A 17,124-nucleotide genomic window follows, 5' to 3' on the forward strand; every position below is an offset into this window, starting at 1 on the left:
AGCATGATAATGTACCATGTGCATAACATGGAAGACCATAAGTGTGGAAGCATTTGGAAAAAATAAAAAAGAAAAACATCTTGGAAATAAGGCGTAAAATGGAGGCAATACAATATTTCATTGATCATGTATAGAATCTGCCAACCAGTCAAAATCTCTACTCTGGTGAAAAAAAATGCTGTCTGCTTCTAGAGACTCCAAATGATGCTTATGAAGTTGATGTGACATTTAAGGCCAAGTTGGGAGTCCTTCCTTTGTTTGAATTTCAGCCTAAGATCTGAGACCTGATAGAAGGTGGATGCTTCTAACTGAAAGCTAATGAGATCTACAGGGGATCAGCATCTCACTGAATTACATCCTCACATTTGAACTCCAGAGGCTTATTCTTCATCTCTGTAATGAAACAGGACTGATGTCTGAGTAGGCCTGGTGATTAGTGTTTTAAGTACCTAGGCAGAATAGAAAATCAAGTAATGATTCTTCTTCTTCCTGAGTCATGCATAGCTAAGGAACCCAAAAATAGCTATCAGGTTGTTTCCTGCCACAACAGCCTCTTCTAACACAGCTGCAGAGTATTCATGGGAAGCACTTGATAAAATCACCATGATATCATTATCAGCAACTGTGTTTCTATCTTGAAATGCTCATTAGATGAGAAAAAGCAAGCAAAATTAAATTAAGTTTGAGCTAGATAAAAGTATATTTATTTCCTCATTCATTTTTACATTTTTGGCTGAAAAATCTGCAATCTGACTACATGCCCTTCTTTTAACTAAGTGTTTCTTATTTTCACCTTTCTTTAATTCAGTTTATAGTTACTGTGGGAAAAATTTTCGAAAGAAAATCTAGTGAACTAGGACTGGGCAGAGAAGAACCTGGTGAATCTCAACAAGGGCAAGTGTAGGGTCCTGCACCTCGGGAGGGATAACCCCAGGCAGCAGTACAGGTTAGGGGCAGACCTGCTGTAAAGCAGCGCTGCAGAGAAGGACCTGGTAGTTCTGGTTAACAACAAGCTGACCATAAGTCAGCAGTGTGCCCTTGTATCCTGGAATGGATTAGGAAGAGTGTGACCAGCAGGTCAGGGAGGTTGTCTTCCTCTCTGCTCTGCCCTGGTGAGGCCGCATCTGGAGTTCTGTGTCCAGTTCTGGGCTCCCCAGTTTAAGAAGGACAAGGAGTCACTGGAGGAGTCTGGAGCATCTTTCTTTTGAGAAGAGACTGAGAGAGCTGGGTCTGTTCAACCTGGAGGAGAGAAGGCTGAGAGGGGATCTTATCAGTGTTTATGAATATCTCAAGGGTGGGTGTGAAGATGATCAGACCAGACTCCTTTCAGTGGTGCCCGACGACAGGATTAGAGGCAACAGGCACAGACTGAAGCAAAGGAGGTTCCATCTGAATATTAAAAGAAACTTATTTACTTGAAGGGTGCCAGAGCACTGGAACAGGCTGCCCATATAGGTTCTGGAGTCTCCTTCTCTGGAAACACTCAAAACCTGCCTAGGTTCATCCCTGTGTGATCTGCCGTATGTGAACCTGCTTTAGCATGTGGGCTGGACTAGATGATCTCCAGAGGTCCCTTCCAACCCCAACCATTTTGTGATTCTGTGATTCTGTGAACTGCAGAAGAACTAGTGAACTGTAGCAATGTCTGTCACTGTCATTTCCATTAATTATTGGAAGCTTTGTCCTAACATCCTACTGAGGGCAGACAGAGAAGTCACATGCAAAATGAGTGAACACAACACCTCTAGAAGTCTCATTCACTGTGTGTTTATCTGATAAAAACAGTAAGATTATTTCTTTAAGCAAGCAGTTTCACCAAGTATAAAAAAAAAAAATAAAATAAATATCAGCCTGCTTAGCCTGAGACCCTAAACCCCGGCTTATGGCTGCTTTTTCCTTTGGCTGTTCTGCTCAACTGCTGAATTCATTACATGGCATTTGCTGGTAGGCTGTTTTAACAAGTATTTAGGCAGTGCACAAATGATTTACCAGGAGGAACTGTGTAAAAATTCCTACCAGAGCAGAAGCCCCAGAACCCATCTATCCAGGTTATCTGATTGACCTGAGCCAGCACTGAGCCATCAATGTAATCCAATGACCATCCAGAACTGTGACATGGTATATCATGGATCTGACAAAACTCTGTTTTGTTTGCCGTGTTTAAGAATTTCCATGCTTGTTAGAAACTAACGCATGCTCTTTTTTCTCCATCAGATCTTCCTCTTGTTTATGACAGATCTTGTGATTAATGGTATAGAAATGCATGGACAGTAAAAGAACCATTCTTCTGGTATACAGAAAGCTTAGGATGGTGACATTTCACTATGAATAGAAAGCTTGTTGCAGAAGCATTACATAAACAATACATTTAATCTGTAATTTAAGGGCATTTTTTTAATTTGATCATGCACACACTGCTACTAAATATCTCTACAGATATATGCACAATTCCAGGCATGGGTTTAGTTCAGTGATTTCTATAACCCTTATAACCTGCCCATTATGATGAATACGCACTGCTTTCCTCTTCCCCTTGAGTGGTATGCAGACTCTGAGTGTAAAGCCCTTGTTCAGGAACCAGATCAGCAGGCATTTTCAAAAATGTTAAAGTTACACTGTGTATCAAAAACCATTCCAGAACACTTAAAGTACTGCCGCCTTCACCTCCCGGTGGCAGTTTGTCCCTTACCTGCAGAGGTCACTGGACATGCAGATGCATAGTGATGTGAATGCTCAGATTAGGTGGTGACTGTTGTCAAGAGTAAGAGGCTTTTTCTTCAGCCTGAGGACATGCAGCAAAGGGAGATGCTTCAAAAGGAGATGTGTGAAATGTCTATTTGATCTCCAGAGACCCAGGTGAACTTACTTAGACAAGTCAGTGTGCTATGCAATAGAAAATGAAAAACACTATGCAAGTTTTTCCCTTTTTATGCCCCAACGAGACCATTGCATATTGAATATGAAGATGCAGGAAATGTGATGGCATATCTGGTGCTGTGACCCAGTAGCCATGGCAACAACAGTGCAAAGACAGATTATCCCAGTGCTCATTTCCATCAACAGCAGAACTGAAGTGATTTATGTTGGTCCCTTATCCTCAAAAAGCTGCATTTCAGTTATGTGTTACAGTTTTAATGGTTGCAAAGTTTAAGAGAAGAGACTGACAGTATCTTCTGTTCTGTGAATCAGAAGAATTAAAAATAAAACAAAACAAAACAAAAAAAAACAACAGTGACAGGAAACATTTACTTGTCTTTTGCTGTAATGCAGACCTGTCAAGTCTCATGTGATGAGCATCAGACTTGTTCTTTTAGCCACCGCTTTCTAATTCCCCACTGTAGCATCTCCAGTTCATGCATCAGCAGCGTGCTGTCATGTGGCCTGACGTGTGAGTCTCATCTGCTGGGATTGTAAGGACTTGCAGAATATGGCAAGGTCACAAAACCAAGCATCTATGCAGCAGTGAAGCATCTTCATCTGCTTTAAATATAACAACTTCCACAGTTTACTGCATGACAACATTCTGTGTTTTTCCGTCTTCTAGCCTGATGAGAAGTCCCCATGGATTTTTTTCAATGGGTGTGTATCTGTAATCTGTGCTTGAGACAGATCTTGTCTTGTTTCAGTGACATATCTGCTCTCAACAGAATTTCTAGTTTAATTTCAGAACTGTTTTGTTAATTTATTCTTGCCTTCTTGATGAAATATTGTTTAAAAATGTCATTGGAAAGAAAGGTTCCTGCGATCTTTAGTCGCCACTTTATTGCTTTCTACATTTCCTGTTTACCTAGTCAAATATAGAGATCTCATACTTTAGAAATAAATACATAAATAAATAAATAAATAAAGTCTAAAAAAAGTGTAAACAAGTCTACCTCAATATTTACATTTTGCAAGCATAGCCGGACATGCAAACACAACAGACTGAGTGAGGGTGGACGACCTTTATTACTTAGTGAACGACCTGTGATTCTTTTTTTTCTTTTCTCTACATCCAAAGTCCAAGCCCAGGATTAGTCAAACAGCTTGTAGGAGTAAAAGAAACTCTGTGTTCTAAAAGGCCAGGGGGAAAAAGAAAGCTATTTGACATTAAGGAAGAGAACATCAGAGAAAACATTGTCAAGAAGTATAGATATTTCAAAATGGCTGTCAATTTGTATCTTGAGAGAACCTTTATTTTCTTAAATAAAAAACTGAAATAATTTGTATTTTGCACTAAAAATTACTAGATAGGAACACAGATCATTAGCTAACTCTCTTTGCCTTATTATTCTCCCCATTAACGTAGGCTTCTTTTACTTCGGAATCTTACTTACTTGTTAATTTTATAGCATGGCCTATACTTTGAAAGTTTTAAAAGTATAGAAAATATTTCCTTCCAACATATGCATTCAACTTGTAAAAATAAAGTTATATTGAATTAATTTTTACTTATGTAGACCTCTAGTGCAAAATTGAGAAATAGCTTTGTTAATGTGTCCATCATTCTAGAATTTTCTCAACCAAAACAACTCAGCTGCATACAAATCAGCTGCTTCTCGGTGCCTTTGTTAATACAAGTTTTCTTACATTTAGTATCCAGCCCTCAAAGTTGTTTATCTTCTATTTTTGGGCAAAAGACAAACCATGTTACAAAGATTTTAACATGTCCTAAAATCATACCGTTCCACATCTAGATAAGTCAGGCTGATGGTACCAGCCTATCTCATAGGCAGCATGCTTATTTTAGGTTAGCTTTCATGATGATGTATGTTATTTGAACAACTATTTGTCATCACCTAGGGATAATTAAAATTTCACCTTTTTTCTTTAGTCCAAATTAACAAACAATAACTATTTTTTTTGGTGTGTATTCCATGATCCAGTATTTGATATGGAAAAAAAAAAAAAAATCACTCTTTCATTAATAAATTAAAAGGAAGTAGTATAATCAGTGTAACTGAAAACCTGAACTGATGTTCATGACAACTTCTGCAGTTTTTCTACTATTTCTGGTTAAAAATATTAGTAATTTTACTAAGTTGGGTCCCTTGTATGTTAGTACCTGGTGAAAATATCTAGTCCATAGTAATTATGTACAAAAGGGAACTTTAAGTACACCATGTTCCAAAAATGTTAACGTATTGTAACCCAGTGATCAGTAATCATCAATCAACCAGTAATTCCTGCCCCACAAAAACGGTACTCTGCAGACAAGAGTATTCAGGATTACTGTCACAGCATGCCACTGCACTAAGACACTTGAGGTGCAAAACCTTAGTTACTTCTAGCATCATAGTGTTTAATTCTGGTCAGTTACTTTCCCCACACCATCATCAAAACCCCTGAGGAAGCCACAATTGACAAAGTTACTGGCTGAAGACAAATAATGAACAAAACCTGACCAATTGAAAAACAAACAAACAAACAAAAAACACACCAAAAAAACCCAGTATGATCTCCAACCAATATACAAAACAAAATCTTAGTGTTACTTCTAGCATTTTATGCCTTTTAAATGTTAAAAACCAACAAAACAAAACACGGAAAAGTATTGTTTATGCAGAGATGCCATTTCCTTTAACATTTTTATTTTAGAAAAAGACATGATCCTGTGTTTTAAAGAAGGACATAGGACAATCTACTAAGTAATCCTGTTTATGTTCCATTGATAGTTCCCTGTATGGAAGTTGTAGGTGAGAGTTTGCTTAGAGACTTCAGTGCTAAGATAAATGCCAACATAATAAAAAGATGTGGAGGATCTTTGACTTGGGATAAGTTTGTAACCCAGCATAATGTAAGTCTTGTAATTTTTAATATAGCATCTGCACTAAATCTACTTTAAAAGTTTAATAGAATAATACACCCAGAGTATCTCCTTTCTAAATTGTATAATCAAAAGCTTCTCGGAATACTTTAATCTCCTGTTTCAAACCTCTATTCAGCTAAGATTTCAAATGACATTTCAAAATTGGAACTGTTTTATGGAAAGCTATATTTTAATATAGTCATGACTGTGTAATATATTTCTAATAGTTTCTTAAAACCAAAACTCAATAAAACACCATTTTGATAGGATGAAGAATCTTCCTGGTTTTCCCTAGTTGCAATTGATAACAAATGTAATGTACCTTGTTTTCAGAGGAAAATTGGTTGTTACTCATGATTTTTTGGTATGTATTCACCTATCTGTAACAAGAATAAATGGTAGGTTTGAAAAGCTGTAAACAAAATTAAAAACGTGCAGAGTTAGAGTGACATTACTTCTGGCACACACTGTGATCCGTATTCATGTCTCTATTACACAATTTGCCTGTGCCATATATCCTATAAGTGATGTACTTTACACAACACATACCACATTCGCAGAAGTGGGCAGTCCCCGGGACAGACTGCTGTTTTCATGCTGCCTCAGCCATTGCAGCTGCCTTCTCCTGCCCTTCCCTCTCTGCCCAGACAGCCAGAGTGAGTCACCTTTGCTGCTCACACCCATGGTTCGCCTTCACACTTTCAGTAGAGGAGAACCTGTCAAATATTAAATCTGAATACAAGACTATACATTTTCCGGCCCTCTACAGACCTGTGTATTTGGACCCAAGATAACTATGGACTCCACGTTAGAGGGTGGGGTTATGGAAAACGTGCCAGGAAAGACTTTTAAAACATCCTGGACAATAAAAACTAGCACTGGGGACACATGTGGAAGGTGTGGTGCATTTTTGGTGTTTCACTTTCATTCCCTCATGATGGCTCCCATACCACCATCAAAAACGAGTGCCACCACCCAGAAGCAAAGATGCCATGTCCTCGTAGGGCTGTTGCCATGGTACAACAGCACAGCCTGATGCCGGCCTGCTGCTGTTTGCCGAAGGTACAGAAAATCCAAGTGAGAACAGAGAAAGCCAGGACGATGGGATATGACGACGAGGTGGAGAAATCATGGTGCGTGTAAAGCCTGCCACTGTACAACAGCAAGCTCGTTAGCCAGCATCTGCCATGCCAGGCCCAGGGCCGACTCTGGGGAAGGAGGAGGGAGGCAGGAGAGGGACGGAGGTACGGTGGGCACTGCGGGCTCCCCGCGGGTGCAGGAGCACAGCCGCCGCGCACCGTGCCCGGGGCTGCCCGCGGGGCTGGTAACGGGGCCCGCCCGGTTGCGAGGCCACAGCGGGGAAGTACTGCGGGCGCCCCTGGCGGCGGGAACGAGCGGGACCGGCCCGCCTGCGGTGCACGTTTAAAGGGACGTGCCCGGCACCACACTCGCTCCCCCGGCCCGGCACTGCTCAGCCGCTCGGCCCGGGCCCATGGGGCCCGGCTCCTCCGGCTCCGTCCCTGCTTTCCGCCTCACCGCGGACAAGTCCCGCCGCACCGCCCGGCCTCTCCCCAACCCCACCGCCTCTCCGCGGCCCCGGGAGGAGCCTGCACAACGCCGCGCGGGCTGCGCAGCCTCCGCGGTGGCGGGCCGCGGGGCGCAGAGCATGCCGGGAGCTGTAGTCCTTCCTTCCCGCCCCGGTGGCGGCGGACGCGGGGCAGCGAGGCAGGGGGACTACAGCTCCCGGGGGCGCGCCGGAGGGGGCGGGGCCGGGGCGGAGCGGGGACAGCTCCGGTGCTGATCGCGACGCGGGTTTGCCAGCAGACCCGGGCGGGCGGCGGCAGCGGCTGTTCGCGTGCGCGAGCGAGCGGCGAGCGGCAGCGGAGCGAGCGGCGGGCCGCGCCCGACCATGAGGCACGAAGCGCCCGTGCAGGTCGGTTTCCGGACCGGAGCCGGATGAAAGACGAGGGGAGCGGCGGATGCAGGGCGGCCGGGAGCCCGCGGGACGGGGCAGAAGCCCCTCCACCTGCAGCGGCGTGTCGGGGCCACCCGGCCGGGCTCTCCTGCTGGTGGTCGGGGGGTGTGAGAGGAAGGGCGTGAGGACGCTCCTTGTGTGAGGGGACCTGACGTGTGTGTGAGAGCCCGGGGTCTGTGTGGGGGCCGAGGGGTGTCTGCGATGGGGCCGTGGGGGGGTCGTTTCCCTGTGAAAGACGTCCTCGGCGGGCGGTCTCGGTGGGCGGGGGCGACCACAGGCCGTCGCAGGGCAGGGGTGCGGTGGGGCCGCCCCGTCCTCCGCGCCGCGCGGCTCCCCGGGCCGGGGGCAGCCGGAGCGGGAGGATGGACGGCACGGCCCCGCAGTGGCCGCCGCCGTGCTGCGGGTGGGTTTCGTGTCTCATTCGGGCAACCCGAACAGGCTTTCACAGCTACTGCCCTTTGAGCGTTGTTCACAACTCCCCTGGGAGTGAGTGGATGTGAGTTGTTCGGTGATGCGATTTAAAAAGGTCCTACCTGGATGCGCAGGAAGTTGGCACGATATCTCCACTTGTTTATTCAAGGAGCAGTTAACCATCTGCACCAGGGAGAGATGGCTCATTGCTAAAACTGAAGATAGAAAAGAGGTGGTCCCTTTTCAGCAGTTTCTGTGTATGGCAAAATAAAATACCCCTTAGCACTGGAGAAACAGATGCTATACAGATACAAGTTACCATATGCGGAGTTTTTAGCAGTTTCTATGTTGTTGGTTCAAAACAGTTTATGCTGGTGAATTGTACTTCAGTTGTTAATTAGCACCTATTTTATAATCTCGTGCAGGAGCTCCGGGAGCCTCAGACTGTACACTCAAACACATGATGTTTTTAACAGATCAGTCATGTTACCAGTGAACTGATAACAATCAATCCAGCTAATTTTAGGCAATGAGAATAACACTTTTGCAGTCTGCTGTGAGTTAAGTTGCGAAGTGCAGCTCTGTTAGTTAATTTTTTCATGCTGGGTATCTACTCTGACAGTAATAGAATTTCGGCTTGAAGGGAAGATCTGCATCCTCCTCAATATGCACGCTCGAAAAGAAGTTTGAAATCTTAAGTTATGTGGACACGGAGTCAGGTTTGCTCAACTTTGGACAAAGACAGGTAGTCTCATAGATCTTTTACAGAGCAGTTGTTCAGATGTCACATACTGAAGCCTTTCAACCAAAGAGGTACACTAGAAATAAGCCATTCTTCATTAAGAATGTCTTTGAGTTTTCTGATTGGAAATTGGCAATACCTAGGATGCTGTTTAAAATGCCTAGTTCTGCATGCTACATCCATGCATTGGAAATGTTTATGTGGTATTTACCATTTACTTAAACATGCGTATTGAGATAGTGAAGCAATGTTTAGTGTTTATTTGCTTTGGAGAGCTTTTCATTAAGAGCAAATTTCCCTAGTAAAGGATGACAACTACGTATTGGTCACTATTGCATTTGACATTTTCGATGGGTGTTAAATTCACTGACAATGTTAAATAGTTGTGGAAACAAAATTGTGGTACATCACTAAACCAAAATCTAAAGAAAGGAAAGTCCACATCTGAAAAATATGTACTTGACACATATCAGAGAACAGCTTCTTGGTTTTTTATATGATTGTCAGTACAAAATTATTGTTAAACATAATTGAATAAAAATCAGGAGAAATCACAATGTTAGCATAAAAAGAGACAGTAGAGAGCTATAAAAAACTCTACAAATTCAGCTTTTTCAAGGCTGTTGAGATGGTCAAACAGAGTCTATTTTTAAGCATATATCATGCAAAATTATAATCACAAACATCTGGATTTTTCTGAGATGTCAAAATGAAGCCTGGCAGATGAGGTTTGATTTTCGCTTGTAGTTTCTGCATGGTTTTGGTTGGTGTCTTTTGTTTTTGTTGGTGGCGATGGTTTTGTTATTGCTGGTTTTTGTTGCTGTTGGTTTTAGTTGTTTGTTTGTTTGTTTGTTTTCCTTCTTCTGTGTACACTGTTTCCAGCATACGCAAATATTATTAAAGATTCTAGTAAAATGATATTCTATTGTGGATTCTTCTTCTTAACAGTTCTTTTGTTTTCCAACATTAGGCTAGTATCGTTGGGCTTTGTTCAAATGTGGTTTATACTGGTTAAACTAATTGCTCGATTTATCTCTTATTGCTATCTGATTTCCTATTATGTTAAACAAATGTACTTGCTTCTTTCCATGCAACAGATTTATGGAACAGTCTATTACAGAGCTACCATCTCTCATTTGTAGAGCAACAGAATGATCAAGTGCATGTCTTTTGATCATGATAAAACAACTCAGAGGAGAGTGTAAATGAATTTATTTTTCCTTTTCCATTAAGCAATGATTAAAAATAAAACTAGAAAGTTAAAATATTTTAGCAGGGTGAGAAAAAGGGCCTGTGCTGTGGGACTGTTTTTCTGTATTTATGAATTCTTTGTTTCAATCTCAAACTCATGCGATTCCTCTGTAGGCAAGAAGAGCAAACGATTACCAGAAAGACAGCCCAAACAGTCCTTCCAGAAGGAGCTACCTAGTATAAAAGTTTGCCATTGTCATCTGCTGGGTATAATTGGATCTAGGTCAGAGTTTGTGACTGCTTTTAATTTTTCTAGGCATGTTTTCAGATAACTTCTATAAGTTTTAGTAGTGCTTATGTCCATGGAGAAGGCTTTGGTTTAGAAGTCAAAAGCAATGAACTCTTTGCTGTGAAACATAGAAGTCTGTATGGTTTCTGCATGTTCTTTTAAGAACTGATCTGAATTAGTCTTTTTTTCTTTCAGTAGTTTCCCTTAAGGTTTTGGTGGCACTTTCAAAAGTGCAATTCAATGTGAAATTTTCGGTGTTTCATACACTGATTCACTTCCTTCAAATTTCACTTCTTATCTGATTGTAGCATGCAAATTTTCCACATGCCTACACTTTGCCAAAAAAAAAAATAAAATGGGAAAGTAGTTTGGATAACCTGTTCTTAGTGTTTGTCAGAGCATATGGGTGTTAATGGTGGTAGTTTGTAGAAAGTGCTAGAACTCTAGGAACTCTCTTGTTCCCTTGTGTGCTGGTTTGATTGAAATCGGGTTAATTTTCTTCATGCAGTTAGCAACCCTTGTTTTTCATATTAATAGTCAGCACTTGCATTATTTGGATTTAGTCTGAGAATAAGAAGGTAGCATCCTGAGATAGAATGAATGTTTTTCTTCAAGTAACTTTCCAGTGTTTTTGAGTTGGGACAAAGCAAATGTAAGAACTTACTGTTATCTCAGCTGTTGCCTGGGAGACCAAGGTCTTATGTCTGCAGGTGTGAGACAGCAAGGAATGGGGGCATAAATATGACAGACTTTGACTGACATCCTGGCTGATCAATGGGAATATTCCATCCCAGTAGCATCATGCTTCGTATTTAATGACAGTCAGGTTTTCCAGCTGGGAGACTGGTTCTGGTTCTGCTCCATTTTGGTTGAGTTTGGTTTGGGAATTCCTTTAGCTCTGTGCTTTGCTCTTCTGCTGTTTCCAGTTGGCCTCTGGGCCTTTCTGTTTTGTTTTTTTTCCTCTCTCCTTGGGATCAGATATTCAGGACCAGGGTGCTCTCTCTTCCTGGGACTGGCTGCTCAGTGTGGATGGAGTTCATGAGGAATCACAATGAGCATCACTTTTTTTTTTTTTTTAATATTTTTTTATTTTATATATATCATTATTATTAGTTGTGCTGGTAGCAGTATGTTAGTATTATTTTGCTATTTTATTAAACTGTCTTTATCTCAGTCCATGAATTTCTCACTTCCCTTTCAATTCTCTCACATATTTGGGGGTGGGATGGGGGGAGTATGTGAGCAGTTATCGTGGTTTTGATTGCTAGCTGGGGTTAATCCATTACAACTTTCCAGGGCATCAGATAATTTCAAAGGTGACTGAGGTCATAGTGGTGAGGGAAAGCTAGGAAGTGGGAAATAATCTGCAAATAATCTGCTTTGCCAAGAAAACAAATAAGAACATTTTCTCCTTAGCTTTTCATATCCTTTTTTTTCACTGGCAATGGCTATGTCCAGACAAAATAGGGCAATAGCAAGCAAAAAGGCTGCTTCCAGATATTTAAGAGGTTATTATAAGATTACAATGAAAAAAGCCAAATAAAAGCTATTAGACACAGGAGTTTGCATGGAAATTCATCTCCTATCTTTCAGCAAAACTATTAGTTATGTCAGTCTTGTTTCAAATTAGAAGCGCTGGAGTAGAAGAGCCTGCCAAGCCACTCAGTTCACAGAGCAAGTTATATACATCTTCCTGATAACTGATTAAGCTGCATTTGGAGTCAGTAGTCCTCTTTCTGCCACTACCCCTTTTCGAAAATGTCCTGAGGAAGCTTGCTGCCTTGCTGGTTATGTACTTTCTAATCTGTAGCTCAGAGGCGCTCAGAGCTAGTTTAGTGTATACTGACTTCTTCATGTCCAATGTCTGCTCCAGTATAGATCAGCCTAAATAGTTCTTATTCCCTAATGTTTACTCCATATTACTATTTACAGAAACAAACTCGTGTTTGCTGACTCTTTTCTCTCTCTCTCTCTTTTTTTTTTTTGTTTTTCTTTTTAAGATTTCTTTCATAAAATAAGCTCTTAATTCTTCTTGTCATCCTATTAACCTTCTTCTGTACTTCCCAGTTTGAACTCATCTTTCATAAACATGTTTGACCAGAATTGTTACTAACAGCATCACACCAGTGCCTTAGACAGTGGCGCTAGTATGTCACTTTGTCTCTTGGCCTGATGCAGCTGCTCTGGCAACTGAGAAGCTGCACAGTCTTTGCTAATTTCATGACCCTGAGCGCTGCACTAAATAGGGCAAATGACAGAGGGCTGTAGTCATCCCATCTTTATTGTTTTTCCTACAGCCTGGTAAATCCAAATTTATTTCTACTGGAGTACTTGACCTGACACAGCTTGTATTTTTTTCTTTTCAGAGCTCCATTATTTTGATGGCTTCTTCACATCTCATGTTAGACTGACCCACTTAGGACTTTATTTCTGGTTTTGCCACTATTTGGGGAAGGGAATTTTGCCCTACTACCTAGAGTGGGAATTAGAAATACATTTCTTAAGCTACCGTTTTAATGGAGAAGGTAAACTTAGGTTAAAGAAAGATAAATGAGGGATAATGCCCTAGCTCATCACAAGTAGATTCACCAGAATCCATGTGCTAGAGCCTTGCCAAACCCATTCTTTACTGCACGTTGCATTCTGTTGTCCTGGGCCTCTGCCAGCACCGTGGCCACATTCATGGCACTTCTGCTGATGTGAAGCAAGTAGAGCTTCTTTAAAATGTTTTAGACTCTCACCTCTCTGTGTCTTCTCAATATTCCCCAACAAGGCATTTCAGTATGCCGTTTATAATAAAATTTTGCATTTATAGCTACAGCTTTCAGACTGGGTTATGATATGCTTACACAAATTCATTAATCTAACATCATAATACCTTGAAGCATATAAGCTCCTCCTGATGCTGCCAAGTACATTGGTTCACAAGCTGTGCTCTGCAGATGGCTGGAAATCCATAAATTCCAATAAGTGGCTGGTGCATTGTCCACTGAACTGTGTTAAGACTTATTAATTGGTCAGTTAAAAATCAGATGATAAGGATTTGTGAGAATTGGCTGTGGTCTCTGCCTGTAGACGCTGATGTATTCGTTGATACCACACCAAAAGTAAGAGAGGTAAAGCAGCTTGCCCAAGACATAGAAAGAAGGAAAACAAAAGCCAGAGGATACCTCTGTAAGAGTTAGGAACAAAATCCAATTTCTAGACTGTTGGTCTGGTATTTTACCTAGAAAATAATTGATTGCTTCATTACTGGATTATATTGTCATAGTGTTCTTATGTATAAGGATCTTGGTAAAATTTTGACTACTCTGACAGTGACATTTGATCTGGACATTAAAGACACTCCCTTGTGATGCATCCTACATACAATCTGGTGAGTTACAAACATTGAATTTCCCCATTGTATTCCGCTGTTTCAATATCCATTTGTTATGTTTGACTAATCACATTTTACAAAAACAAAAATATCACCTCACAAAAAGTCATGTGTGCAGGGAACTCTGCCTTCTTACTGGAATAATGACTACAGTCAATTTCTTTTTAGAAAGCAGTAGAAATGTATATATTTCTACACTGCTGTCCTGGTTTGAGCTGGGACAGAGTTAATTTTCTCCCTGGTAGCTGTTATGGTGCTGTGTTTTGGATTTAGTATGAAAATGATAATACAGTGATGTTTTAGTTGGTGCTAAATAGTGCTTTTAATAAGTCAAAGACTTTTCAGCTTTCCATGCTCTGCCAGCAGGGAGGTGCACAAGAAGCTGTGAGGGAGCAAAGTCAGGACAGCTGACCCAAACTGGCCAAAGGGCCACATCACGTCATGCTCAGTGTACAAACTGGGGGGAATTGGCTGTGGGGGACCACTGCTTGGGAGCTGACGGGGTATCAGTCAATGGGTGTTAAGCAATTGTATTGTACATCACACATTTTATGTATTGTTATTATTTTCCCTTTCTGTCCCATTAAACTGTATTTATCTTAGCCCATGAGGGTTACCTTTTTACTTTTTTTTTTTTTGTTGTTGTTGTTGTTTTGTTTTGTTTTGTTTTGTTTTTAATTTAAATTTATTTTCCTGATTCTCTCCTCCATCCCACTGGGGCAGGGGGAAGATGAGTGAATGGCTGTGTGAGGTGTTTGGCTGCCTACTGGATTAGACTGCAACAATTGTATATAGAAAAGGAGTGCTGCTCTTTGAAGCAATTGTAAATTAGCTAATCAGTGTCTATTTGTCCTTGCTGTAGATAGAAACAAGGCATTTTCCTTGGGATTACTATCAATCTTTTCCTTTAAGACGTGCATGTTATTATAGATTTTAAACCAATGTATTTGTGAAAGGCACAAAGGAATGAACCTCAGTATTTTCAATCCCATCTTTTCTGGCCTCTTACATCATAGTTTCCAGTGGCAATTCATCCTTCATTAGGCATCCAGAGTGGGGTGCATATATGTGTGCAAACTGAAGTGATGTGCAGGCCAGGGAGGTCATGGCATGCTGCTCTGCTTAAGTAAGAAAGCTGTTCAAATTAATTTTGTCAAAAAATGAGGTCCTCTAAGGCCATAAAGAGTAACATAGCCAGATGTATTTTTATTATCGGAAACAGCTGAACATGACATTTGAAAAGTACTTGGGTCTGATATAGAAAGTTCTGCTTAATTATTAAACTTGCCTGTGCCCATAAATAATCTACATTTAAGGAATTTAAATATGTGCTGTAAGCAGGGAAACATACAATGCTATTGTTTTTGTCCATGGACCATATTCAAGCTGGGAATATACCTTCTCCCAGTTTTGATAAGGAACAGGCATATGAGACCTCCTGACTATAGGTCTTGTGGTCATTGTCTTGAGCTTAGATTTCCCAGTAGACTCTCAAGCCTGTCCTGAGTCCTCTATGAGTTGGCCTAAGACAGATTTTGGTCCTAAGATCCCGATAGGTGTAGGAATCTGAGCAGAGACTCATTCTACTAAAAAGGAAGTGTGCAATATGCTAATGAAAATAGCCTTGTGCATTCTGTCTTCAGTTTTAATAAATTAGGACAAAATTTTACTGAAGAGAAAACGCTGTGTGTTTTGCTAAAAGTGATGCTTATTAAATATATTCACTTAATCATTTGAGAAGATAACTTTTTCAAAATAAAGGTAGGAGGTTTGCTTTCCTGGGAGCAGAATCTCATAGCGTTATGAGGTTGACATGTTTATTTGGTTCTTATCCATGCATGTAGTATTTAATTACATGTCTGAACATGGTATTCCTAGTGATTATTTCCAGCATTGTTTCCAAAGGAGGAACATAACACCAGCACTAGCCTCTTTACATTTCTTTGCCAAATGCCTCCATAGAAGGGACAAGTCCTTTCAGTAGTGAAACTGACATGTTAATACATCAGGAAGTGGGCTACAGTGCCTCTCATACCTAACTTGAAGTCAGCAGCTTGCATTTAAGAAAAAGGAGCATGGCAGGCATATTTACAAAGTTTTAGAGGAGTAAGCATCTAGGTTTCCCTTACAGTTAGCAGAAAAGTAGAGACTCCTCCACAGTATAATTTAGAGCAGGATCCTGATGTAGATTATGAGAGTCGTACTCTGAAGACTCTGTCTCTGTGCTTACTACAGAATAAGTGAATTTGGGAAGTAATGGCAAAGTCTTAGTACCTGTACTGAGTTTGATGTTTGTTCAGACCAGTGCAAGCATGAGTATTTTTCTAAAACCCATTTGGGTTTTGGACATGAGAAAGGATCCCTATCTGTAGTCTAGGGAGACTGGCTCGCTAGGCTAAAGTTAGCCTCTTAAAACATTTTAATTACTATCAACACCTCACCAATCATCTCATGATTGCCCAGGTGGGAGGTGGAAAAATTAGTCCTTTTCCATGCCTTTCCTGTGCCTTCTGTATCCTGTAATAGGCAGACATACTCCTACCCCTGAAATAAAAAGCTGGCCATGTTCAATTTGCCCACAATTCTGCCTGTGGTACTGCCCGTAATGAATCCATAAGTTTAAGGCACAGTGAAGGTGTGTTTTGCTGTTGTCGTTGTTGGTTTGGTTTGTTGTTGTTGTTGTTGTTTTTTAAAGATCTTTTAAGGAAACTGTTGTGTGGGTAATGCATATAAACATATTCATTTGGACCAGGACTGAAATGTCTTTTTGGGGAAAGTCTATGCTTAAAACTATTCACAAGAAACACTTTCTTACTCAGGAAGACTAAACAATGAACATGATTTAGCAATACTATTATTTGAATCCAGGTGTCCTGATCCACCTGCTCACTGAATCATGCTGTTTCTGAAGTGTTAGGCATTAAAGTACATGGGGACAAATTGTAAGGCACATAGAACTGAGGGCAGGTAAGGAAATGAAAGTTAAACCCCTTTTTTGTAAACCTTAAGTGAGTTGAGTAAGCTACATGGAAGGCTTCCTAGGAGATAAAATCAAGAAAGGAAATTATTCTTCTTGCTAGAAGTGGTAACTCCTGGTTTCAGCTGCTGCATTACAGAGAAGAGCCCGAAGGGCAGTGGAACAGGCTGCTGGGGAAAGTGTAGAGGTTACACACTGCCATTCCCAGACACTGCACAGTCTTGTGTTCTGGACTTTATTGACTTGCTGCAAACTGTACACAGGATCAGCATGCAAGTTAGGGGCAGACCTGCTGGAAAGCAGCGCTGCAGAGAAAGACCTGGGAGTTCTGCTTGACAACAGGTTGATCATGAGTCAACAATGTGCCCATGT

General features: G+C 41.2%; 1 protein-coding gene across 1 annotated transcript in view; it reads left to right on the top strand.

Moving 5' to 3' along the window:
- Positions 1-7,564: 7,564 nt before the first annotated feature.
- The window catches only part of RAB3C (RAB3C, member RAS oncogene family), a 128,098-nt gene continuing 118,538 nt past the window's right edge, over positions 7,565-17,124 (top strand). The window contains exon 1 of the mRNA XM_065045249.1: positions 7,565-7,721. Within this exon, the coding sequence (XP_064901321.1) occupies positions 7,698-7,721 (24 nt within the window). The 5' untranslated portion in view covers positions 7,565-7,697. The remainder of the gene's footprint in view (positions 7,722-17,124) is intronic.

Source organism: Columba livia, chromosome Z, assembly GCF_036013475.1.
Source record: "Columba livia isolate bColLiv1 breed racing homer chromosome Z, bColLiv1.pat.W.v2, whole genome shotgun sequence".
NCBI classification, from domain to species: Eukaryota; Metazoa; Chordata; class Aves; order Columbiformes; family Columbidae; genus Columba; species Columba livia.